We start from the raw sequence: 26,832 nt of genomic DNA, 5'->3' as shown, positions 1-26,832 counted from the left end.
GAGATAACACTCAATTATTCCAATAGGAAGTATCCAGTTTGTGAATTATTCACAGCCTTGCAGTATGGTATTTATCAAGGACTGCAGCAAGACAGAAGGAACTTGAAAAAGTCTGCAAAACAGCAGCAATTCACTTACCCTCTCACAGACTATATTTTTAGATACTTGGCAAGTTTGTAAGTACCCACAATGAGTTAAAAAAATAATAACAAAACCTCTTTAGTCAATAGAGAGAAGCGTTTTCAAATAGAAGAAAAACGTAAGACTTAAAAAGTAAGGTAACTCTAGGGCAAGTCATTTAATACAGCTAGACCCTGGTTTCATCATATAGTAAAATGAAAACATTAATATCCCAATCACAAGGGTCTTAAAATTTTTCTCCACACACTGAAATTAATTTTAAATGAAATGTAGTATTAAATGTGTGTATATGTGTATATATGTGTATAATATATAAAATTAAAAATTCCTCAATGTAAAAACTTTTGAAACTGTAAAACCATTCAATAAACAATGACTATTATTTTATAAAACCCCAGAAAGGGTGTATTACACCCCATTGAAGAAATGAGCGATCTGCTGTAACTACCTATGACTGATGTAAATATCTGCATGAGGTACTTCAAGGCACCATGGAAAGATTTCTGTGATGTCAATTTAGACACAGTGAGTGATGTGTCACTTAGTATTTTCACTAGTTACAGGTATCCTATGCTTTCTGAGAGTTCACATTATCCCACTCTGCTTTTATAAAAGACCTGCATTAGTGTACTAACAGCATTTTTTGTAGAAGTAAAAAATACCCTTCACATTTTCTTCAGTTAGTGAAAACAGGGACTAATGGAGGTCTTTCCTAAAGTGAAGTGGTGTAACTCAAGCTTTCAATAGTGGGAGGAACCTGTATTTTCAAAATAGTAACAGTATTCAACCTTCACTATGTCCAATTCTCTTGTGTATTTCAGAGACCTCCATTCTGCAGGGCTAACTTGTTCTTTAAACTTTCAAATATTCCCCCTCATTCTGTCTTCCTTAACAACTTGCCTCTCCTACTGTCCACATAGTAACTCTGAAATGACAGGTTTCTTAAGTGTGAAAACTCCTTTGTTTCCTTCCAAATCTAATTTTCTTATACCCTCCCACTGCTTTCTTTCTCCCTTCATTTGAAATTTTTCATCCTCTTTAATTCCTTTTCTTCTCTTTTTTTTTTTTGAGAACTAATTTTTTTCAAGTTTTTATTTTAATCACCCAGGACTCCTCATAATTCACTTCTTATAAAAATCTCGTATCCTCATGATCTGTACTCCTTAAGTTTTATGAAATTGAAGTGAAACACAAGTTGATCTTTCTTGGATTCCATAGCTTAATCCCAAGATAAGCTACCATTCTATTTGCATCAAACCACTTAAAATCCATGCCATCTCTTCCTACCACCTTTTCCAAATCACAGCCATCCAGAATTCATCTACTGAGGTTCTTTCCACATGAGGATAAAACTCTTCCTTTCCACCCTCCACTGCCATTATTTTTATAACTTGCTAAACTTTCCATTGTTACCTATAGACCTTTCTTAATATCCAAATGAATTAATCAGTAATGCCTCTTTGTAGAATCACTCTTAAGACACAATTTAACTGTCATCTATTCAGAGAAGTTCTCCCTGATCCTCATAGCTAAAAAAGATCTTTCTTCCAACAGTTAACGTTATCATTTCAATTATATTACTCACATGCTACTATATTTCATGCTCTTCTGTATTATAGTTGTTCCTGATCTGGTCTTATCGTTCCTACTAGCCTGTGAAGTCTTTTAGCACAAAGACTGTGTCTTATTCATCATGGAGTTTGCATATAATAGAGTTTAATTTGTTCAATGAATGAACAAATTTATAGTTGAAGATAAAAGGTTGTAAAATGGCAAACCTGATCTAGATAATTTATAAAATAGCTCTAAGTTCTTCATCTCAAATATGTTTAAGCTTCCCAAGTCAGATCGGAAAAAATTATTTATGCTAGCTCAAAATGGCAATCCTTCCATTTCTGGAACAAAGACGATTAAAGACTACATGTTTAAAAGTTGTGTGCTTTAAGATCTTCCATATTCTCTCAATTGGTATGTATGCTAAACATTCTTTAGGACTCCTTAAAGAGCCATCTATCTCAAAGTCTTCCAGAGATTGAGCAATACCTACAAAGACAAGACTATTTCACAGGTGGGAAAATATAGTTACATACAAATTCTTTAACTTTTGAATAAAAACCCGTTTCCCTTCATTTCTACTCAGGGAGATAAAGGAGATAATATAAAAAATTTTAAGATAACTTTAAAAGGAAAGCTACTCTATATGTATACACAACATAGTAACTGAATTTAGAAAATCAATATCCTAAATCACCTATTGTTGGGCATATAGTTAATCACTTGGAATAAAGTCTTGGATCTTATACAAAATATAAACATAGTCATAAAATTTAGTAATGGGTAGTTAAGAATAACACCTTAATATATGGCATTGTTTATGAATTCCTGATAAGCCTCATTTCAATTATTTTATAATGTATACATGAAGGAACAAATCTACAGTATAATATTAACAGATGTACATATATATCAATATATAAATATGTATGTCAATAGATGCATTTTAAAATATTAATATGTGGAATGGGTCTTCTAGCTCTTGGCTGTAAAGTCCTTCCTAAAATGTTATACATTCAATTCAATAATTTGTTGAGAACTATCTGTTTTGTTTTGTTTTTTTCACTTCAATCAATTAAAAAATGGGAAAAGTAGCAGTTTCTTTCTTCTTTCTTTCTGATTCTTTCCTAACAGGTTGATCAGGTATATATACACTTAATTTCTACAAAAAATGTCTTTTGTGCACCTTGAAATTTTTAAGTGTTAAGTCTATGAACTCAGTGGGTTACGTGATTTGAAAAATATTTAACTTATGATTGAGTGCTATGGGGGTTGGGAAATGTGAGCATGCAAGATGTGAATTACATATGATTATCTATAAAAGGAGACAGGAAGGCATTCAGTTACCCATTCTCCCCCACTTATAGCCTATCAAATCTAATCTACTACAATATCACCATAGTGTTGAGTGATTAGCGAGGGCAGTAGAGCACCATGTGGCACAGTATACTCAGAAAGATCCACTAAAAAATTTCTCTAGCATTCTACCAAATAAAAATTTATCTGGTTAGTAATTGATTTGAAGTGGCAAATATCATGTGGGAGGTGGAGGGAAGGAGGAACAGCCCATTAAGGCATTCACAACTTTGATTTGTGTTGTATCAACCACCGTTCTTGAAATCTTACTCAAATCTGCAGACATGAAAAACTTATTTACAGAGGCAACAGGTATCAGAGACATGGTAATAAAGACACGGGTTAGAATTCAAGCTCTGCCACTTAATATTTAAATTTTCTTGGGCCCGTTATTTAAATTTTATGAATCTCAATCTCTCTCCTCCACCTCATACACAGCATGGTTATAGTGATTAAAAGTGAGAACAGTCATGCAGTAAACTTCTTCCTCTGACCTAAGGTTGTTATTATGTGCAAACTTGAGAAAAATAAGAGGTGGGCACAAAGGAGGAGTGCAGGTGTGGGAGAGGACACAATGGCAGAGGACCACAGAGAGCCAGAAGGTTCAGTGAGACCCTTAGATGATTAAAGAACCAAAGTAGCAGTTCAAAGAAAGAAGTTGAGAACAGGGTAAAGATAAAGTATACTAACTATGCAACAAGTGGCAGTTAGTAAACCAAATGCTGGTAACAATGCAAAACATGTATATTTTTAATGATAAAACTTGAAGGTGTATTAATTGTGGGATTTAACTACAAATCCTAGTGATTGCTAAAGAGGTTTACTGCTGATTCTGAGAACATAGTTGAATTATATTATGCTAATGTAAGAGCTAATAGTTAAGTGTTTAGATCCTTGCAGTCAAGTTTTAGACCCTGGCCAATCTCAGAGCCTTTAGTTAATAACTAAGTTTCCCCAAATTTTGTGGTAGTTTAATACACACTTGGGAATAACTGTTATGTTAAAAGCTTATTAAAACTGATTAATGACAGCAACAACAAAAAAACATGCTAGCATATAAATTTTATTGTTGATATAATATCCTCTCTACTCAGGATAATTAAAAGCTAACCCTGTTATATTTTAATGAGTTAAGTAACCGTCTATTTGCAGCAACAGTTCTCCCTCTCAATCATGACAATGATACACATGTTAAATTCAAAAGGAACATCTAAACTGTGGCCAGCTGCTTTAACAAGTACAAATGAGTTCAAAATCAAATTGATCTCTTAAAGTTTTAAAAGTTTAAATAACAGAGTTCTACAGCTGCTCTATGAAACTATTCGTTATAAGAATTATATTAGAATCTAGATAGTCTGTTCAGTTCACAATTTCATACAAGGCAGTGCTACCCTAAAAATAAATTTGGGACAGTTTGTTTAAAAGATTTTACCACTGTGGTACTATAGAGCCGATCTTCTATATTCAATATTTAGTCACCATTATACTATTTTCAAGCCCTAAAATCATCAGGAAGAACTATAACTCATTATAGGTTTTAACTTTATTCTGACAAATTCATGCTACAGCTTCTCCACTGTAACTAATCTATCTGCAGGATTTCCTCCCACTACAGTACTGATAATCTATTGAAAACAATGCTTTTATCATGTCTATTCCTAAAGACCTGTAAAAAATCCTTAATTTCAACCAAATTAAACATAAAACTACTTGTGTGGAACTCAAATTTTCCCAAATCTGTATTGTATCCTAATATTCTTATCACCATAGTCTAGCTCATGCACCCTTTATAAACATGCCTTGCCTTCTCTACCTTTTACTATTCCCTTAACTTTAAATAAAGTTCCTATATTTCAAAACAAAAGCTATCCTTTTAAATTTAGCTCAAATTCATCAATTCACTTAACATATTAAACCCTTACCATGTGCCAAGGACAATCCTAGATCCAGGAAACACAACATTCGAAAACACATGGTTACTGGCCTCAGAGTGTTCCAGGTCCAATGTGAAGTGTCTCCTAATTTTATCTGTTGAAAGTGGACTTCTTTTCTCAGTGTTTAAAACAACAAAGGCTTAAACTTACCTTGTAATAGATAATATATATGGCATCTATTAACTTAGAACTTTAGCTTCTTAGGGGTAGGAAGCATGTCTATTTTTCTTCCTAAGAACACAAGTTTTTATATAATAGGTGCTCAAAATTATTTTGATGTGGTATGTTAGAGTGAAAAACTAAGTGTACAAGTTCTGTATCATGATAAAACATCTTTTCTCTCAGAAAACTCTAAGGATTAGAATGTGTTAACAATTCAGAAAATTCAGATGTTAGCAGTCAGAACTATAAAGAGAAGGCTACTTTCTGCTTTGATAAACAGAATGGAAAAGGCTTATTATCAGGCAGCAAAGAGAAGGGGCTAAGGTAAAGAAGACAAAATTTGAATTAAAATAATAAAATTTGAAAATATCTTCTTTCATCTCCAAGGGGAGCAGGGGGAAATCATAGTTCTTACAAGTAAGTAGCTGAAATACAGTATATTACTAAAAACCAATCTAAGAACACAGACATTTGGGGAACTCTGAGTAAGCAAAGGAACTAACCTCATTAATTCCTCCACTTTATCATCTACATCTAGGTCCTCTTCTGAGGCTTCAAAACTGTATGACCTCTGACCCATGCTGTTTGCATGGTAGCGAGTGGGTGACATCTTTCCATTAGACATGGATAATCGCTCGCTATTCTCCCTTCCATTTTGATTGGTAGTGCAAGGCTGTGGGGAGGTATCATAACTATTGCTAGGCGATGGGGACATTCCAGAATGTTGGGTCTGTGTGGAAGCTGTAGCTGTAGAAGAAGATGCTGGAACATTGTTGGTACTATTCCCATAAGAACTTCCTCCATAGCTGGACCTTCTTCCAAACTTGTCACTATGCTCTTGATCAAGACGGTCCAAAGTTTCCAAGGCATGGAGAATTTCATGTTTAGTCATTCCAGTACGCCGAAGGCGCTGAAGCAGATCTATCTGCTCTATGGTAAATCTGGGTTCATCTGTATAGTGAGACATGGTTTCCAGCAAACTAAAAAATAAAAAAAATAAAAATAAATCTTTTATTTATAACATGTACCAAAGAACATATCATTATAGAGAATACTCAGGAGAAAATGCAAAATATTCCTAATAAATTTCTTACTGAAAACAACACATTATTATCATAATAATTATAATAAGTTATTATCACTCCATGCTAAAATGTTTTTGTCACAGCAAATAGATTGGCACAGTTACTGAGTTTATTAGCAGATGGACATTAGGTTTAATGTCTAAAACCCAATTTCATATGGTGTACAATTTACATTTTCCTCAATCTGGTAAATATTTAAACCGAAATTTCAGTTATGGCAATAATATCAAAATAGCAGATTAGATACATACACTTTTAATCCTAGCCTATTCGTGATTACTCACAAGGGTTTTTCTATCTCGAATTCATTACATTAGAGTACTATTAACGATATGCTGTTGAAAAAACAGTTTGTGTTATCTTGTTTTACTAAATGTGGGGAAAAAATTATCTAGGAAGTTGTATCTTCATTTAATGTAAACAAATGACATGGAAAAGTAAGCCAAGGCAAATACTAACAACCAGCAAAAATATTTAAATGGAAAAGTAAGAAAGGCATAAAAAAACTTAAGTACCATTTCACCCACCACTTAGCAATTTCGTTTAGTATCTCATCTCTGTAATGCATTCTCTCTTAATAGTTATCCCAAGAAATGGATCTTTCATGGTTGTAGCCAAACTATTCAGTTTTCTTAGGAAATTGCTTCCACATTATGTTTCCTTTAACTAACAGGAGAAACTGCAGCATGCCAGAAAATGTTAGAGTCATAATAATATTAAGTTTAAGGGAATTATTGAATTTAAAAACTCTGGGCAGCCCGGTGAGCATGGCTCAGTGGTTTAGTGTCACCTTCAGCCCAGGGTGTGATCCTGGAGACCCGGGATTGAGTCCCACATCGGGCTCCCTGCATGGGGCCTACTTCTCCCTCTGCCTGTGTCTCTGCCCACCCACCCCGTCTCTCACGAATAAAAAAAAAATCTTTTTAAAAAATCAAAATAAAATAAAATAAAATAAAAATTCTTACTACTTGAATTCCTTTCTTATAAAATCTGACTTTCCTAATTTAAGATTTTTTGAAGTGGTAATTTCTTCTATTCTTATTTTTATAGTTATAATGCCAAATAGGATGCATGGCATACAGTAGGTTCTAAATAAATGTTTGCTAATGGAAATAAATGTCAAGGAATTTTCTCATCCTTTATAGGTGAAACATCTGTTCTGGGCCAGTTCCCTACAGCTGTTCAAAGTCTGTTTCTTCCTCACTCTATACTAAAAATTTATTGAATATTCACTTCTAGGCAGGCACTGGGCAAGAATTTCACAGAATGTAATTTCATCTGATCCTCACAACAACCCTCTGTGGAAGATTTTTTAAATTGTATATTAATTATTGAGGAAACTAAGGCTCAGAGTGGTTCTGTACCTTGCAAAAAGTCTGAGTAAGAGTAGAAAAAAGATTTAAACCTAGATATTATTGACTCCAAAGCATATATCATTCTGCTTCCCAACATATTTCAGGACTTACTGGAAACCTATGGTTTGGGATATATGCTATCAAACTCTTTTAAGTCTCCAGTTAAAATCACTTAGATACAACCATCTTAATGATGGACTAGGGGTTCTAGTAATAGTTTTTTTTTTTTTTTTAACATTTAAATCGTTGCTCCACCTGTAATTTATATTTACTTAATGAATGTGAAAGGATTTGAGTTTTATTTTTTCTCAAATGCATAGGTGGTTGTCCAATATGCTTTACTGAGTAATATGTCTCTTCTCATCTGAAATACAATCTTTTTCATATACAAAATTTCTGCACAAATCTCTATCTGCCTTTGGGTTCTCTATTCTCTATTGACTGACTTATCTTTCAAATCCTCTTAAAAATAAGCAGACAGAAATCTAAAATTTTTATGTGAAATCACTCTTATTTTAGAGACAGGTTAACTAAAAATAAAAACAAATGTATTTTGTGGACCACAAATTACATGTTGCAAGCCAGTTGTGGTCATAGGACAGTGTCTGCCTTACACCTGAACATTATCTTCTGCTTTCTTCCAATACTCACTGTGACAAGCTAGCCATGATAAAAGTCTTATTTTCATGACTATTATTTTGTTTCTCGATTGCCTGAGTTTTTTTCCTCCAACATTTTATTATAAAAAACATTAAACATATAGAAAAATTGAAGGAAATTTGCAGTAAACACCCACATACTATCTACATTTTACTGTTAACATTGCATTTGCTTTATAACATAACTATCCATTTGCTTATGCATCCATACCTATACTCATCTTATTTTTTACAGTTGAAAATTAGTTACAGACATTTGTATACTTCTTCCTAAATATTTCCACATGCATTTCAATAACTAGAGCTCAGTATTTGTTCAGGTTTTATCTTTTGAGGTAAAATTTACATCAAAAAAACTACACAAATCTTTTGTTTACCACTCTATGAGTTTTGAGAAGTACAAATTGTAAAAAAGAAATACATAGCCTTTGAAAATGCCTTTGAAGATACAGAATATTACTATCATCCCAAGAAGTGCTCCCTTTCCAGCTAATCCTTAACCCCTTCTCTTACAGGGAAACACTGCTCAGACTTTTCCCACCACAGATTGGTTTTCCCTGTTCTAGAACTTCATATAAATGGAATTTTTTTTTAAGATTTTATTTATTCATGATAGACACAGAGAGAGAAAGAGAGAGAGAGAGGCAGAGACACAGACAGAGGGAGGAGCAGGCTCCATGCAGGGAGGCCAATGCAGGACTCGATCCTGGGACTCCAGGCCCTAGGCCAAAGGCAGGCACTTAAACCGCTGAGCCACCCCTATAAATGGAATTTCTATGTACTCTTTTCACTCAGCATAAAGTTTTGGAGATTCATGTATGATATACTATGTATCAGTAGTTTGTCCTTTATATTGTTGAGTAGTACTTCATTATAGGAATATACTTCATGTTTGTTTATCCTATTTTAGACACAAGGACTATTTCCAATCATTAGCTATTCTAAATGCTTTGACTATGGGGCACACCTGGGTGGCTCAGTCGGTTAAATGTTTGACTCTTGGTTTTGGCTCAGGTCATGATCTCATGGGTCATGGGGTTGAGCTCTGCATGGGTCTCCTGGCTCAGTGAGAAGTAGGCTTGAAGATTCTCTCCTTCTATCCCTCCCTCAGCATCTAATCATGCACTTAGTCTGTATCACTGACATGAATAAATCTTGAAATGCTTTGGCTATTACAAGTGTATTTTACTACTTGTTAGCTTAATACATCCCCCCCTAATATATCATCATCTGGTTGGGAAGGAAGAGAAAACTTCTTCTCCTGACCAATTTCAAAAGAACAATACACCTGGTTTAGTATGAATGATCTATTACTAAAATGCTATGCAGTGTTGGTAATGTTCCATGCTAGCTATATTACACTGGTATATTCACTGTGAACATCCACCAAGCAGTGACTACCGATTTGTGAATTTTTTAGTAGGCATATAAGGCTTAAATAAAGTTTGCTGAGAAAGCTACATGAACATTTTCCAAGTGGCTTATAAGAGACATTTAACACTTTAGTTTCTGTTATAAACCTTAGCCATTTTTCTGCTCTATCAGTGCTTGGTAATATAATAAAGCTAATCCTAGGAAATTCTCTTTAACAGTAGCTGCCGAACATCACAAAAAAAAAAGAAAAGATATTCCATGCTCATGGACTGTAAGGACCAATGTTGTTAAAATGTCTGTACTACTCAAAGCAATCTACAGAGTTAATGCAATCCCTATCAAAATACTAACAGCATTTTTCAAAGAACTAGAGCAAATAATCCTAAAATTTGTATGGAAACACAAAAGACCCACGATCTTTAAAAAGAAGAAAACTAAAGGTATAACAATCCTAGATTTCAAGTTATACTACAAAGCACTAGTAATCAAATGGTACTGGCACAGAAATAGATACCATAGGTCAAAAGAACAGAATAAAGAGTCCAGAAATAAACCCACAATTATGTGGATAAGTAATCTTCGACAAAGGAGGCAAGAATATGCAATAGGAAAAAGTCTCGTGAACAAATGGTTTTGAGAAAACTGGACAGCTACATGCAAAAGGATAAGACTGGACTACTTTCTTATACCATATACAAAAATAAACTCAAAATGGATTAAAGACCTAAATGTGAGATCTGAAACCATGAACATTCCAGAAGAGAGCACAGACACTGACACTGGCCAGAACATCTTTCTAGATAGGTCTCCTGAGACAAGAGAAACAAAAGCAAAAATAAACTATCGGGACTACATCAAAATAAAAAACTTCCACACAAAAGAAACAACCAACCAAACTAAAAGACAACCTACTAAATGGGAGAAGAGGGCAGCCCGGATGGCTCAGCGGTTTAGTGCCACCTTCAGCCCAGGGCCTGATCCTGCAGACCGGCGAGCCTGCTTCTCCTCCCTCTGCCTGTGTCTCTGCCTCTCTCTCTCTCTCTCTCTCTCTCTGTGTGTGTGTCTCTCATGAATAAATAAATCTTTAAAAAATATATAAAAATAAATGGGAGAAGATATTTGCAAATGATATATCCAATTAGGGGTTAGTATACAAAACGTATAAAGAATTCATACAACTTAACATCAACCCCCTCCAAACAATACAATTAAAAAATGGGCAGAGGACTTGAAGAGACATTTTCCTTTTTTTTTTTTAAGAGACATTTTCCTAAAGATGACTTACAGATGGCCAAGAGACACATGAAAAGATGTTGAGCATCATTCATTATCAAGGAAATGCAAATCAAAACTACAATGAGATATTACCTCATACCTGTCATATTGGCTAACATCAAAAATACAAGAAACAAGTGTTGATGAGGATGTAGAGAAAAAGGAACCCTTGCGCACTGTTGGTGAGAATGCAAACTAGTACAGCCAGGGTGGAAAATAGTATGGAGGTTCCTCAAAAAACTGAAAATAGAAATACTTTATGATCTAGTAATTCCACTACTGAGTATTTACCCAAAGAAAATGAAAACGCTAATTCAAAAAGAAAGATGCATCTCTATGTTTATTGCAGCATTATTTACTATTAGTCAAATTATGGAAGCAGCCCAAGTGTTCACTGTTAGATGAATAGATAAACCACATACTGAGGAATATTAGTCATAAGAATAATGAAATCTGGCAATTTTTAACCACATGGACAGAAAGTCAGAGAAAGACAGATACCATGATTTCACTCATGTGGAATTTAAGGAACAAAACAAATGAACAAAGGGTAAAAGAGACAAAAAACCAGACTCAACTACAGAGAAGAAACTGCCAGAAAGGAGGTGAGTGAGCAGTGGGTGAAATAGGTGAGAGGATTAAGAATACACTTATCATGATGAGCACTGACTAATGTATAGAATTGGTGAATCACTATATTATACATCTGAAACTAATATAACACTGTAGTTAACTATACTGGAATTAAAATTAGAAATTAAAAAATAGGGGCACTTCAGTGGCTCAGTCAGTTAAGTGTCTGCCTTTGGCTCAGGTCATGATCCCGGGGTCCTGGGATCAAGCCCCACACTGGGCTCCCTGTTCAGTGGGGATTCTGCTTCTCCTTCTCTCTCTCTCTCCCTCTGTCCCTCCTCTTGCTCATGCACACACACACACACACACACTCTCTCAAATAAGTAAATTTAAAAAAAATTTTTTTAAATTTTAAAATAAATTAATGTAACTAATTTATTGATTTGGTAAACTGAGGTTTTTACACATTATTCCTTTCCCTTATAAAATAAAGTAGACCTGTCCTTTACTAACTTCAGTCTTAATGTTTTCAAAATACTTCATAAACTTACCTTAGTTTAAATGAGACTTCAAGAACTGTTTTATTACACAGACCAAAAAAAAAAAAAAAAAAAAAAAAACAACAAAAAAAACCCCTGGTATTTTCCTATCCTATTTATATTAGAACAGATAGTATCTGTATAGAATTCTTTAAATCCTTTTCTGTAAGGAGTAATGTGATAGCATAAAACTAAACTAAATTTTATATGAATTTAACTCATTTTTTTTAGGATTTTATTTACTTATTTATGAGAGGCAGAGAGAGAAGCAGGCTCCCCGTGAGGAGCCCAATGTGGGACACGATCCTGGGACCACAGGATCACAACCTGAGCCGAAGACAGACGCTCAACCACTGAGCCACCCAGGTGTCCCATAACTGGTTATTGAAAAGTATCCACCCTAAAGCTTGTATTAGAACTATCAAAACTAACGATTCCAAAGCATCTGAAACAATTTAGTATTTTATGTCATTTGAGATTCACCATGGGAAGCACTTTTATTCCAAAAGCCATGAAAGGTGATAACAGAATATTCGTATTATTTTGTCTGCCTAGAATGCCTCATTGTTTCCAACCACATGTTCGTGGGACTGCCACTTGTAATATCCTGCCTCCTGGCCAAAGGGTGGGCCCACAAGGAAGCTAAGCCTTGCTTTCCTAAAATATTTAGGTTAGATCAGCAGGAAAATGGACAGTCACTATAACTGTGCTCAGCAGCAGGAAGATACTAGTCTGGTACGTTCTTCACCATGTGGAAAAAGTGACTTTGTCAAATAAAGCATAGTAGGAAATGCAGAGCAAAGGAGAAAGCTCTGCAGCATTCACATTCTTTATTCTAGCAATTCTTGAGTGCCTGCTACATCTCTTATCCTTCTTGCTGTATGTTATATAGAAGCATAAATTTCACCTTATTCTACACCTTGTTTAAATTAGATATTTGTGCCTTGCACCAAAAGAGATCCCAAGTACAAAGACAGAACTAATGTAAAAAGATCTATAATTGCTAAAATGGGATGTATGATCACTACAGAGTAGAATGATAATGGCATAATAAGCAGGATCAAATCATGCATAAGACACTGAAGGTACTATATTTCACTGAGAAAAATGCCAAGATTAGAGGTTTTCTTGGGTATCAAGAACAGTATCTCAATGTGCATTGAGCAAAGGTACAGCCTGTCACTTCCACACTTTGTTTCTCATAATTTACCTAGTTTAAGCATGTAATCCTGAAATTATGGCAGTAAATGACCTACAACAGTCATCTAAGTCCACGACACCAGCAATTCTTTTATAACAGAAAAAGATAACCTGTAAAAACTAAATTAATTTTCTTATGTAGCACAAGAACTGTTCATAGGATAAGGAATGTCTTTCACTTTAAATTACTAATCTGAATGCAGACTCAGGCCAACAATAATAGAAAATTATGGGAGAAGAATTTTGACACTGTAGTAACACAATGTTTAAAGCATAAAAGAACAATTAAATTCAGGGATTATGGCTCAGTTCATTAACTGATATTTCAAAAGACCATACTATCGGACCATAATAGTAAACCTATTTTATAATAAATTTTATCCCTACTTGGATATACCTAAACCCTTCTTAAATCAGCATTTGGTCCAGAACACTTTCTTAAACTAAATTTTACAAACATATAGAGCAAAGAAGGTTAAAGCATTCACAAATGATTAATCTTAAAATCACCTGTGCAAAAAATAACATCACTACTTTACTTGCAAAGCATTAACAGTTAATAATATTTTATTAAATTACAGCACTTAGCATTTTCTTCAGCTTGATTCTGCTATCTTTTTATCTAGACTGACTAGGCAAAATATGACCTAGTCATAAGTTAGTTTTGTTTTGCATACTTGGTATTTACTGCATGAGGATTTAACACAATCTAGAATTAATCATAATATTCATCAACTAAAGATGCACTCAGACCCTTCTTACTAGTTATGGCACATTAGCCTCTTTCACAGTTATTATTACCATCAAATGAATGGGAGTCTTAAAGTATAAAAATGATAAGAAGTGAGAATAAGTAAGAAATGAAGATTTAGTGGGAATTGAGCATAACAGTATAAGATAAATCTATAATTCAAACCAATAGGAGAACTGACTAAAACAAAAGAATAGGGGCTATGATAGAAATTCACTTCATTTTATTATGAAAAAGTTCTTTTCATAATAAAAAGACTTGAGAAAAATGAGATTATGTTCTAACCTGCCAATCACACTTTATAACAGTTATTTTTAAATTACCACCAATTAAGACTGAAATTTTTTTTTTATTGCAGCCACCTTATACATATTTGGGGGGGGAAAATCCAAGTAAAAACATGCAAGTTTATAGAGTAGAGAACTAAACACCATTTAGAGAAAAATCATTCATTCAACCAACACTTATTGAATATGCCCTATGTGTCAGACCATGTACTTGGCAGAAAGGATGCAACAAAGAACAGATCAGACAAAAACTCCTGGCCTCATGATGCTTACATTCTAATGGCTATTAAAAACAGCCATTAGCAGGTATATCATTTTTTTAAAAGGTTGGGGGATGAAGAACTAAGGCTCAAAGCAATGCACTGCCTTGCCATTTCCCAAGGATATAGCTATTTAGCAGAAACTCAGTTCATATCCCCTGGGCCTATTCGATATATGATAGAGTAGATGATAGAGGAAAAAACTTTAATGAAAAATCCAAATAATAAAGAAAATCTATGTTAATGTCTACTTACTGGATTACAGAACTGTCAGACAAAACGGAAGGAATTTAATCGAAACATAGACTGCACCAAATTTTAGAAAATACTTATGCTAAAGGCACTCTGCAGTAGACTCTAAAGATGCACTTAATGAGCTAATAGATACTTTATCTTCTCTAATATCTGAAATTCCCGGAATACTTTTATTCAGAGGCCTACTTAATATGAACTAGTGGTTACAGTTCATATCCTAGCACAAAATATTCTCAACGTAATACCACCATATCAATTTGTATTTTTTTTTGCCTGACTCCAAAGAAAGGCTACCAACATTAGCTAATAGGCTTAACTATATTATTATCTCCAGGAGGTAAAGGAAATGGCTAAGGTGCTAAGGAGTTTGCACACAAAGGCAGTGTTAAGGTAACATGCTTCCATTATTCTCCTTGTCACAAGGAATCTAGTAGTAGCTAGCCATCTGTTTTGTAAGTTTCTACCCTATTAGGCAGTTTGAAATGTAGTTTTTCATGTTGAAAATGAATGCCAGACTTCAAAGTTGAAAACAAATGGTAAAAGAGAAAGTTGATAGATTTAAAAATCCATTCCTTTCCACATGATTATGAAGAAGTTCTTTCAACTCTGAATGCTTGCTATCATTTTTGGATAATAATCATGATTATTTCTTCACTTTATTAAAATTTAGAATATAAATATTAAGAAAAGGACTAGATACTTACACCACTGGAAAGGAACTGAGCATACTTTACATGAGGTGAATCAATATCCTTACTAGAGATGATCAGTGTTATTTACCATTCTGTAGAATAAAGACAGAAAATTCAGAAATACTTGTTAATTAAATGTTAAATAAAATTTTTAACTATATACCTTAAAGATATTAAAGTCAGCATTAGGTAATCATGTTTTTAAAATTATTTTGAAAAAATAATAAAACTAATTTGAACTTTTAAAATGAAATCATGGTTTGAAGCAAATTTTAAAAAATTAAAAAATATCACTAATAGCTTTTATAATTCACTTGGAAAAAGTAATAAAAATCATACTCCTGAAATTTAATGTTATCAGACACCCCCAAGGGAAACAGATATAAACATGCAATGGAACGTATATATTATTGTGACACCTGATAAAACTGGTAATATCAGTGCATTTATGTAGCATCCTATAAGCAAATACTCACCATAGCATGACTAGAGCTAAAGGTCTTAACTCTGGGGTAAATTCTGGGGTCCAGTTCCAGACTGGACTGCCAGCCAAATCTTGAGTGATTTAATTTCTCTAAATCTCAATTTCTGCATCTATAAACAGGGATGATCAATAACTACCTCAAAGAGCTATAAGAAGTTAAATTATTTTTTTAAATGGTGATGAAGGCACTTCACAAGCTATGAAGTAGCAAGGCTATTATTACCAATTAAAAAAGGAGATTAGTATCCGTGTTACTTTACTGAACACAGTGTAAGTTAATAACAGAGTTGTCTACTAGTACTTCTATCTTCTGATTAGCATCCTACTGCTTTATTCACCATTCACACCCTGTGACCCCTTTCAGTTCAGACACAGATTTTAACAAAAAATGAAATCTACTATTCACGGCTTAGGAGCTAAAGATCATGTATTACTGACTGAACTTATTAGCAGTTTCAAACCACAATCTACAGAAGCAACAATTTCCATTAACTCAAAGTTAAGATTATAAATTACATGAAAGTTAAAAATGTTGATGTCAAAACTCTCACATTAAAATACACATTCAGCACTGAATTATATTAAGCAAGACCAAAGTGTCTAACAGTGACTAATGATATATGCGAAATGTACAGGATAAAGTTAGAAACCTTTCACATTTGCATATCCTAAATTGTAGCTTTAATGAAGTTCCTGTTGTAGTTAATTTTCTTGCTGACTTAAGAAATACCTGCCCTAAAAAAAGTAGCTATAAAGTACCAAGAAAATTTACTGAAAGTGTTGCTGATTGCAAGAATATCAAAACTAAGCCATGAAACTGATTACTGGTCAATATACATTTTTCTTTTTTTTTTTGTTTTTGTTTTTGTTTTTTTTTTTTCAATATACATTTTTCATTCTTGCTCATATTCAGCTAAAATATATGAAATATCGACTTGCCCTGACATAGGCACAGAGTAAGATATAGTCCCAATAGTATAGAAGCATATTAAACTGTAGGAGAAGGTCAAATAAAAACTACACACACACACATGCACACACTTCTATAATAAAATACATAATGTGATAAGACTAAAAATACAAAGTCTATGAGAGTAACAATTTAGAGATTAATTTAGGCTACAGAGAACTGGGAAGATTTCTTAGAGTGAGATCTGCAGTTGTTATCTGAAGATCAGAATAAGACTTCCACCAAACCAAGGTGTGAAGGGAAGTGAGAATCAGTGGAGGAAAGATTCCAGGGAGAAGGAATAGTTACAGGAGACAATGAAGCAGGTATAGGGATTAAGTAGACCTAAGTGACTGGCCTTTTTACATATATGCATGAGGAATACGTAGGCTACAAAGGGAAGACTTCCACAATCTGTGGAGGGCTGATAAATGCCTCAAAGTAATCCTGACCTTTATTCTGCAAATATGAGGACCACGTTAGAAATGAATCAAGATGTTCTAGGAAGTAAATTACCAAAAACCCACATTTCACAGGTAAGGAAACTGAGATGAAGTCACTGATACAGACTTCTGTAACTGCAAATCACGGACTTTATGTTATTTATATTATGGATATAAATGGGCTTAAAATATTCAATAGAACTAAAATGTTCTAAGGACAGAAAAGCAAACAAGTATGGTGATGTTGAGTTCTCTATTCTCAGGCTCAATGTCACAAAGCCCTCCCTGCATAGGAAACAGATTTTTTTTTAATTAATAGATTTTTTAAAATTGTTTTTAAAACAAGTTTAATAATTAAGTAAAGATTAAATAAAATCTTTAAAAAAGGGGCCGGCTGGGTGGCTCAACAGTTGAGCATCTGCCTTTGGCTCAGGGTGTGATCCTGGAGTCCTGGGATCAAGTCCCACATCAGTAGCTCCCTGCATGGAGCCTATTTCTCCCTCTGCCTCTACCTCTCTGTGTGTGTCTCTCATGAATAAATAAATAAAATCTTTTTAAAAATTAAATAAAGATTAAAATCACAGCCATTAAAAAGGCCTTATCAGGGGCGCTTGCAGCCAGTTAAGCATCTGACTCTTGGTTTCGGTTCACGTCAAGATTCCAGGGTCCTGAGAATTAGCCCCAAGTAAGGCTCAGAATCAAGAGCACAGAATCTGCTTACAACTCTCCTTCCCTCTTCCTCTGCCCCTCCACCCTCATGTGTGCTTTCTTTCCCTCTCTAAAAAAAATATGTAAATCTAAAAAAAAATGGGGGAAAGCCATTACTTAAAAAAAACAAAGCTGAAAATAACAAGTATTGACAAAGATGTGGAAAAAAAATGAAACCTTCCTGTGTTGCTGGTAAAAATGTAAAATGACACAGCCATTATGGAAAATAGTATGGAGGTTTCTCAAAAAATTAAAAATAGAAATAACTTATGATCCAGTATTTCCATTACTGGGTATTTATCAAAGAAAATGAAAACAATAAATAAAAAAATATATATTCATCTTTATGTTTATTGCAGCATTATTTACAATAGCCAAAATATAGAAGCAACCTAAGTGTCCACTGACAGATGAACGGATAAAGATGTGCCATATGTATAAATGCAGTATTACTCAGCCATAAAAAACAATGGAATGTGAGACAGGGATGGATCCAGAGGGTCAGATATAAGTCAGATTGAGAAAGACAAATACCATATGATTTCACTCATATATGGAATCTAAAAAATAAAACGAATAAATAAAAAAAAAAGCAAAATCAGACCTATGAATACAGAAAACACACTGATGGTTGCCAGAGGGAAGGAAGGTGGGGGGAATGAGCAAAATCGACAAAAGAAAGCAGGAGATACAGGCTTCCCCATTATGAAATGATTAAGTCATGGGAATAAAAGGCATAGCATGCAGAATATAATCAATGATACTGCAAAAGCATTGTTTGGTGACAGATGGTAGCTACGCTTGTGGTGAGCATAGCATAACATTTAGAGATGTTAAATCACTATGTTGTATACCTGAAACTAAGGTAATATTGTGTGTCAACTATAGTCAGAAAAACAACTAAAAGAACTCTAAATTTTTTTTTTTAAAAGAACTCTAAATTTAAAAACAAAGAGGTTTTAGGGATAAAAGTTCATGGATGCTGGATCACATTAAGCACCTAGCTCTAAAAAGCAAGTATCTATAAAAGTTAAAAAAACAGTTCCTCATTGGACTCTTCATCTTTAAAAAGAGAGGGGTACCTGTGTAGCTCAGTTAACTATCTGACTCTTGATTTTGGCTCAGGTTGTGATCTCAGGGTCATAAAATTGAGACCTACTTCTCAGGCTCTGTGTCAATGGATAGTCTGCTTGAGATTCTCTCCCTCACTCACTACCACTATCCGCCCCCTTCACACACACATACACACACACACACACACACACACACTCTCTCTCTCTCTCTCTCTCTCTCTCTCTCTCTCTCTCCCTCTCTCTCTCTCCAAAGTAAGTAAATCTTTAAAAAAAAATAGAGAGTTGAAGAACATTCACAGATGACAGAGAGGAAATAATTCTGTACCAACAAAGCTTAGATTTTGGTACATTAAAAAAATTGCAAATATGCAAAAATCCAGTGTCTTTTCTCAGGCAGCCCAACTAAGAACAATAATTGAGAAAAGGTTCTAACGAAAAAAAAAAATAAACCAGAAAAAGAGTTGTAGTAACAGAGGATGAAGAGAAAGAGTAATATTGTAATTAATGAAACTTTCACTTTGTTATATAATACACATTTATATACGTCTAGGAATGTATAATTTACATGATGAAGACTCTTGAAAAAGACTATATCATAAAAGAAATATTAATAAATTTCTAAACTATTCAAAGTAGAGAGTTGTAGACATGTGAGATGAAGGTAGGCAGAGGTAAAAATACTTCCAAGATCTCATGGGGATAAGGTGGAAAAGGAAGAGAGGCAGAAAATAAAAGTATTCTGAAGGTCTTATCTCTTCAAGGTTACAGAGCCACCAGGGAAAGCAATGAGTATCTTTTGGGGGGAAAAGGGTATTTTGTTTTCAGGTAACTGCAAGGAAACACACATCAGTCAAGGTATAATTTATGGTCAAAAGTACTTAATGGGGTAAAGAAAAAGATTATACAATTATAAAATATGTGGTTTATGACTAAAATATAAAAGTTAAAAAACTGTATATACCAAAAAACACAGCAGGTAATAAAGTAAAACTTATTAGAACTTTAATAAATTTATTTTTAAAAATACAAGTACACTTAGTAATTGCAGTATACCTTTTGGAATAAACAAATACAGTTGGAAAGAAGAAAAAAAATAAATTTAATTATATTATCAATAAACATGATTTTTAAAACCCTTTATAACCCTCTAACAAAAAAACAGATTATTTCTTCCTATGTTCATTTCATGATTGATCATAAACATGGTCATAATGAAAGTTTTAACTAATTTCAGAGATACATCTAAACAATTCGGAAAAAAATTACAATATCTTTTCTTAAAACTATGAGATGATACTAGATAGTCTATGGATCAAATAGGAAATCAAAAGGGAAATCATGCTCTCTGTGGTAACCTATGACAAAAAAAAAAAAAACAATAAAAAGAATTAAAATCCATGGGATTTTAATTCCAGCAAAATATATTCAGAAGTAAACTTAACAGCCTTTAAGAATTTTAATTTTTTTTTTTTAAAGGCAAGGGAGAAAAACATTGTGAAAAGAAATGAGAAAAGAAACAAAATGTACCAAAATAAACTAGGGAGAGATGTGCTTGAGTGGCTCTGTAGGTTGAGTGTGTACCTTCGGCTCAGGTTGTGATCTTGGGGTCCTGGGATGGAGCACCAACCCAAGCTGGGCTCCTGCTCAGTGGGTAGTCTGCCTCTCCCTCTTCCTCCAACTCCCTCTCCCCACCCCCCAGGGCTCTGGCTCTCTCTCTCTCTCTCTCTTAAATAAACAGAATCTTAAAAACAAAAAACAAAAAACTACGAAGAAGAAACTAGGAGATAATATATTAAATTAAGATAAAGAGGTTATAGAGAACATAAATCTATAAATCTCTTTGAAAAATGATGAAATAATCACTCAGAGTCTAATGAGTGGGTTGAAAAAAAAGGTAGGGGGGAACAGGGAGAGTGAAAACTCACAAGATTCATAACAAGAGAAATAAAACCATAAGCATAGGTGATAATTAAGGAAACAAGACAAAACTAAAATAAACCACAACAACACAAATACAATTTCATGGCAATTAATTTGAAAACCTAAAAGAAAAGATGATTTCCCAGTGCAAGAGAAAATATCAAAATTAACGCAAGAGAAATGAATTCTTGAGTAGAACCAAGTACCACAAATTAAAGGTAATTAAAAAAACTACTATACGAAAAGATACCAAGACCAAGACCAGCTGGGTTCTCAGCAGATTCTTAATCTTTAAAAAAAAAAAAAAAAAAAAAAAAAACAGAATTCTAATAATATTAAACCATAGAAAAATACAAAACATGTTCCAAGTCATTTTATGAGGTCAAAGCAACTCAATGCCAAATCTAATAAAGGTACTCATAAGCCAATTTCACTTAAAAGTTAAATATAATTTTAAATTAAAAAAAATAAAATTAGACAACAGAGTCAAGCCACATGTCAAAAGTAATATACTACCATAATTGATAGCAGAAATTCAAGAGTGGTTCTTTTTTTTTTTTAAGATTTTTATTTATTTATTCATGAGAGACACAGAGAGAGACAAAGAGAGAGAAAGGGGCAGAGACACAGGCAGAGAGAGAAGTAGGCTCCATGCAGGGAGCCTGACCTGGGACTCAATCCCATGTCTCGAAGATCAGGCCTTGGGCTGAAGGTGGCGCTAAATCGCTGAGCTACCCAGGCGTCCCAAGAGTGGTTCGTTTTTAATCAACAAACCCAATACATCAACAAATTAAGAAGAAAAATATCTTATCATTGTATGAGTTGATGCTCAAAAGGCATTTGATACAATTCAGCCACCATTTTTAATAAAAGCTCTATGGGAAAAAAAAGAAAAAAATTAAGCCTTTTGAAAAAAGAACAATAGCAAGTACCACATGTAGCAAAATACTACAACCATTTCAAATAAAATTAAGGTTGCATGAACACCATATATATGTACATATAGTATACATAAATGTGCACTTGCATGTATATATGTATCTCAAGAACTTGCTTCTGTATGGAAATTTGATGATCTATGGAAGTGATCCAATCGCAGTGGTTACTGAGTACAGGGTGAAAATTTAAAAGATTAGGGAAAGAGTGGGAAGGAGCCTGTTCACAGGAAACTTATTTATTATTTTAACCATATGAATGCTATTACTCATTCAATAAATCAAATTAATAAAATTAGGGATTAGAACAGGAAGTCCACTAACCCCTTTAAAATTCAATACTGACTTGAAGATTATAGAAACTAATTAAGACATGAAAATGAATTAATTGGCATAGTATCAGAATGAAAGAGAAAAATATCTTTTTGTTAATGACCTAATGGAATATCTAGAAAATGCAGGCAATTCTAGTAAAATAAAACTGAAATTAATAAAGATAAATTATCAAGAAGAGGTATGATACAATACAGTTAAAATTAATTTAAAAATCTCCCTAGTTTGTAGAGAAACACCTACAAAAATAATGGGAAAAATATTTCACTCACAGTACTATTCCCCAGCATTTATACATGCATTGAGAAATAACCTCAAAAGCGTTATTCTTTATTTAAAAATAGTATCTTAAAGTTATAAAGCAGGAAGCTTAAGGACCACCAAAAAAGTGAGAAAACTCCCTGACCATATATCAGAATACATTCAAGAGACAGTAATTAAATGAATATGGCACAGGCTTAAGAATAGACACACAAATGAGTGGAATGAATAAAGAACTTAAATAAAGATTCCAGAACATATGAAAAAAATGTACAAGTCAGAAGTTAAATTCTATTTCTAGAGAAAAGGATATATTATTTTTTAAAACAATCATCACAAAACTGGTTATCATCTAGCAAGAAAAATAGATCTTTATCTTAACATTATTTATAAAAATAAATAAATAAATTCCAGATAGGATAAAGGACAAATGAAAAAAATAAAACACAGCAATACATTCTACAACATAATTTATAAGATGACATGTCTTCTAAACAATCTTAACCAAGAGCAGAAATTTGAAGACAGACATAAAAGTTTAAAATTTCCTAGACATTAAAAGTGAAAAAAGCGTAAACAAACTCAGCAATTAAACTGGAAAAAACATTTGACATGTAGAGAGAGAGCAGACCCAAGTTGTCAAGTTTATAAAAAATACTCAAACTTGCTAAAGGCAAAACAACAATTACATGGTTTAACAATGAGATATCACTTCAGCAAAAATTTAAAAGATTGGTATCTTCTCAAAAAGGCACTGTCCTATTCATTGTCCAAATAAATTATGACATTCTTTTGGAAGGAATCTGGACCACTTACCAAATTAAATGTACTTATACCTTTAACCTAGCAGTCCAATTCCTGGGAATCTATTATATAGAAATAAAAGTAATCATACATAATATGTACAAAGATATCTACTATCATTTACTTTACAATTTCTCATCTCTATAAACAGAGTTGTTTCAACCAATACAGGAATTGCTGAATAAATTACAATTTGATCAATTAACACAATGCAATAATTAAAAAGAGTAAATTAGTTTTATTAGGTAACTTGGTGGGGATTTGCATATTGCACTTATTGAGTAGAAAAAAAAGAAAAACGCAATCAAATGAGTATGATATAGGATGCATGGGTGGCTCAGCGGTTGAGCATTTGGCTTCAGTTCAGGGTGTCATCCCAGAGTCCCGGGATCGAGTCGTACATTGGGCTCTCCTCAAGGAACCTGCTTCTCCTTCTGCCTAGGTTTCTGCCTCTCTCTGTACCTCACGAATGAATAAAATCTTAAAAAAAAAAAAAAAAAAAAAAAAACTACAACCAAAAAAATCCCCTTTGTGTGTATATGTCTTATGTCAGTGGTATAGCTATATGCATACATACACATCTACCTAAGTACATGAGCATACAGAGAAAAACAGGTAGTCATCAGGTAATGGACTTGAGGTTAAAGATGGGTATGTGTATTTGGAATATGGCCAAGAAGGATAGACATTTTTATATAATATACATACACACATTTATGCAATAAAATTGTAAAAATTCCTACTATCAGAAATGGATTCAGTTATCAAATAATTAATTTAGGGTTGTTGAAACCTTGTACAAAGTCAGGCTGAACAATGAAGAAACCTACTGTCAGCATTGTTGACCCCTGAAGAAAAATGTAATCTAAAGATCCTGTATATGTTGTATAATCCACAAGTAGCAAGAAGGCTTTTTTTTCAGCCCTACTTTTTCCTTTTAACATAAAAAGTAGGGTAAAGGAAAAGGTGAATTTCTTTTTTGTCTTTTTTTTTTAAGAAAAAGGAAAAGATGAATTTCAAAAGACCTATAAAAGGTAAGCCTGTCTCCCACCCTCAAACTCCATTTTCTCTTCCACCCACCCACTGTTTAGTTTCTTCATACATCTTTGTACAAGGTGAGTATAACTTTATGATAAATTCCCAGCAGAGAAACAGTTGTGACAAAGATTATATACATTTTAAGTTATGATAGGGTTTTTTCAAATTGACTCCCAAAGAGGAAATTATTTATACTCCCACCTCAGGAAATGCTTAATTGTGAATCCAGTATATCAGTGGTGATTTACAATTGAATTTATACTGTGCAGTTCAGCATGCATCTATTTCACTCAATAATAAACACAGAAAGGACAGAATATTTAAGTCAGAAAAGAAAGAAGTAAACAAGGAGTCTAAGGCTTTAGGAAGAAAGTGAAGCATAAAAGAGGGTAAAGAGATAGCTTGGCTATAGCATAGGCAACAAGCAAGCCATCAAAAGGAGAAGTGATAGCAGATATTGCAAACATCAATCAGTGACCCCCTTTATGCTCAGATTTGGACCAGAAAAGAATTCTCAGAAGTTTAAAACAACCATTACAGATCTCCTTTTATTGCTTGGTCAGCACTTCACACAGAACTCAGTGTTACCATTGAGACTATTTAAAAGAAAGTAAAATATGTGTTAAAATATGTAACTTCATGATCTTATAAATTAGATGCTCTTAGTTTTTTCAATTTATAGATTGTGAATTCACAGAATTTACAGAACTGATTCTTCTTCCTGACTAGATACACATTAAGACACACACACACACACACACACACACACACAAACATATAAATAAACATAAGGGGTGCCTGGGTGGTACCCAAGTCAATTCTTGGTTTCAGCTCAGGTTGTTATCTCAGGGTCATAGGATTGAGCCCTTCTTCATTGGCTCCGTGCTCAGCTTGGAGTCAGCTTGAGATTCTCTCTCCCTCTCCCTCTACCCCTCCTGCTCATGTTCTCTCTCTCCAAAATAAATAAGTAAATCTTTAAAAAAAAAAAAAAGATGTCAATAAACATAACACACAAAGGTAAAAAAGTTCTTAAAAAAACTCCACTAGAATAAATAAAATGAACATCCCCTTAGCTCTTGGTCTTCCTGTTCAAAGATGAGTAATACTGTTTCCTGTGAATCTATATAAAGATAAAAATTAAGAAATAAATATACATAGATCTGCATGTAGCTACCATACAATTCCTTTTCCTAATGGTGGTTTAAAAAAATTTTTTATTATGAAAATTTGCAAAAATATACAGGGGCAGTTAGAACAGAGAAATAAATGCTTAAGTGCCTATCACCTAGCTTGAATAATTAAGAAGGGGGGGGAGGCGCGGCCTGATGGCTGTGTAGGCCATCTCGCCCGCAAAAAAAAATAAAAATAAAAAAAATAAAAAAGAAGGGAGGGGAGTGGATAATTATTTTCAAGCAAATTCCAGACATTTTAATCATTTTAACATGTAATTCTTAGCAAGCTTGAATATCTGGTTTCCAAACGCAGAGTAGATTAGACACAGAAATTTAGAAAGTGGTTGGGAATGTATAAAAAGGCTTTACCACAGAAAAAAATGATAGCTCCCTGAAAAGACCAAAATAAAATATATGAAAACAACAAATTATAATTATAGATAGATCTACAGATACATACATAAAACACTAACATCAAAAAGTTAAAGTCATGTTTAAGGTCTTTGTTTTGTTTAAATACAAAAGGCAGGAAAGTACATGATACACTGGTTTTTAAAAGTTGAAATGGTTAAAAGCTGACATTTTAGGAAGTTAATCAGAAGGTGTTTCACTTATGTTAAACACTTTACCCCTGGACAATACTAGATAAATGAGGCCTTATCACATTTTGCTGTTATTTGAGAGGCACATGCAGAGTTCTGCTTGGTGACATGAGGAAAACAGAACCACAGATATTACAAATTAAAAACTCATCTAGATAAGAATACTAATCTCTTAAATAATGCCTCCAGGTAGTTTAAAATTGTAAATAACAACTACTAACACTATTTAATATATACTTCCCTGGGCCAGATACTCACTGGATAAATGCTTTACACATATAAACTCATTTAATCTCACAATCCCCTAAAGTAGGTAATTAAGACAAAACACTACTTGCCCAACATCAATCAGCTAATGGACTTCCCTTTTCTTATTAGAACTGTAACTATTAAGTACTTATGTCAGGCTTCATTCACCTTTCTGCAAATACAAGTTTAAGGATACAGTTTGTTTTTTTATCATTTTTCTGGGGCAATGTTTGCGATAGATACTGTGCAACAAGTTGAGCTACAGATACACCACTAAAAAGGTCTAATACTTTTATCAAGTTTTACTCATTATAATTCATGGTTAAAGGATACTGCATATCACGGAAATTTTTATTCCAAAAGAATTATTACATATACTACTTCTCAAAATTTTAAAGACGTATATATA

At 33.4% G+C, this 26,832-nt stretch overlaps 1 protein-coding gene across 14 annotated transcripts in view; it reads right to left on the bottom strand.

Annotated features, from left to right (window-relative positions):
• HMBOX1 (homeobox containing 1) overlaps positions 1 to 26,832 on the bottom strand; it is a 189,620-nt gene that overhangs the window by 100,369 nt on the left and 62,419 nt on the right. For all 14 annotated transcript variants that reach the window (XM_055345988.1, XM_055345998.1, XM_055345995.1 and 11 more), the window contains exons 2-3: positions 15,465 to 15,544; positions 5,651 to 6,127 (exon numbers count right to left, since the gene is read on the bottom strand). In XM_055345988.1, the coding sequence (XP_055201963.1) occupies positions 5,651 to 6,127; positions 15,465 to 15,487 (500 nt within the window). In that variant the 5' untranslated portion in view covers positions 15,488 to 15,544. The remainder of the gene's footprint in view (positions 1 to 5,650; positions 6,128 to 15,464; positions 15,545 to 26,832) is intronic.

The sequence above is a fragment of the Nyctereutes procyonoides genome, unplaced genomic scaffold (assembly GCF_905146905.1).
Source record: "Nyctereutes procyonoides isolate TBG_1078 unplaced genomic scaffold, NYPRO_anot_genome, whole genome shotgun sequence".
Lineage (NCBI taxonomy): Eukaryota > Metazoa > Chordata > Mammalia > Carnivora > Canidae > Nyctereutes > Nyctereutes procyonoides.
Note: the sequence above shows the minus strand (reverse complement) of the source record. Positions and strands in the feature narration are given on the sequence as shown.